This window comes from Sinocyclocheilus rhinocerous, unplaced genomic scaffold (genome assembly GCF_001515625.1).
Source record: "Sinocyclocheilus rhinocerous isolate Xijiao unplaced genomic scaffold, SAMN03320098_v1.1 scaffold189, whole genome shotgun sequence".
Taxonomy (NCBI): Eukaryota; Metazoa; Chordata; class Actinopteri; order Cypriniformes; family Cyprinidae; genus Sinocyclocheilus; species Sinocyclocheilus rhinocerous.
Window position 1 is genome coordinate 920,692 of NW_015667354.1, and position 1,338 is coordinate 922,029.

Consider the following 1,338-nt stretch of genomic DNA (forward strand, 5'->3'; position numbering starts at 1 on the left):
ATGGAGGCATATATTGGAGTTGTACAGAGAAATATACTGCCGTCAAGATGATGTCTTTCATGGGAAGTCCATGGTTATTAGATCAAGACAATGTCAGCTCTTATTCTGCATGTGCTACAACAGCGTGGTTTTGTAGACTCAGAGTGAATGTGCCTGCAGTCCAGATCTGACTCCTATTGAAAATGTATGACCAGTCATGAAAAGGAGAATCAGACAATGACAATCACAGACTGCTGAGCATCTGAAGCCTTGTTTCAAGAGAGACTGGACAAAAATTTTGCTTGCAAAACTTTAACAATTAGTATCCTTAATTCCCAAACAATAAGACATTGTAATTAAAAGGAAAGTTGATGTGACAGTGTTAAACGTGCCTCTGTCCCAACTATTTTGGAGTGTGTTGCAGCCATCAAAATAAAAATGTGTTCATATTTACAAAATACATTTACGTTGGTCAGTGAAAACTTTGGAAATCTTTTCTTTGTATTTTTGTCAATTAAATAAAAGTTAAAGAGAATGAACAAATCACAGATTCTTGATTTTATTGCATTTTTACAAAAATTTGGGGTTGTAGAATCTGCTTAAAATGTACTCTACAAAAACTGCATCAGACACATCTTTCAATTCTATTTTCATAAGTCAACATACAATTTACAAGCACTTACCCAAAGTTCTCCCATGGAAAGCTCCCATGAAAGACAAGATGCTCAAATCTGGGCATCCAGGACTCTGAGAGAGAGAAAAAAAGAGATTAGTGTGTGTAAAAATAAAATGATGTTGCGTAGTCATATGCGTAGTGTTTTTTTCTAACCTGGTTGATCATGCAAGTGCCGACTTCCTGCTCAGAGGGGTTGGCGTATCCTCTCTCCTTATTCTAGAAACCAGTAAAAACAATGATTAGATATCAGGTGATTTAAGAGTTATTAATGTGTATAAAGTAGGGCTGTCAATAACAATATGCCCATTAATCAAATTAATATATATATATATATATATGACCTTTTTAATGTATTATTTTCCAATAGTCCACAACAATCTATTTCAGTCAATGTGCAAGTATATCATATATGACCCTGGACCACAAAACCAGTCATAAGTAGCACGGTTATAGTTATAGCAATAGCCAACAATACATTGTGTGGGTCAAAATTATCGATTTTTCTTTTATTCCAAAAATCATAAGGATATTAAGTAAAGATTATGTTCCATGAAGATATTTTGTAAATTTCCTACTGTAAATATATCAAAACCTAATTTTTGATTAGTAATATGCATTGCTAAGAATTCATTTGGACAACTTTAAAGGCAATTTTCTCAATATTTGGATTTTTTTTGCACCCT

At 33.3% G+C, this 1,338-nt stretch overlaps 1 protein-coding gene across 1 annotated transcript in view; it reads right to left on the minus strand.

The window, feature by feature from the left end:
* Nucleotides 1-1,338, minus strand: part of LOC107733848 (4-aminobutyrate aminotransferase, mitochondrial-like) — a 27,440-nt gene that overhangs the window by 8,427 nt on the left and 17,675 nt on the right. The window contains exons 6-7 of the mRNA XM_016545655.1: nt 809-871; nt 663-726 (exon numbers count right to left, since the gene is read on the minus strand). Of these exons, the coding sequence (XP_016401141.1) occupies nt 663-726; nt 809-871 (127 nt within the window). The remainder of the gene's footprint in view (nt 1-662; nt 727-808; nt 872-1,338) is intronic.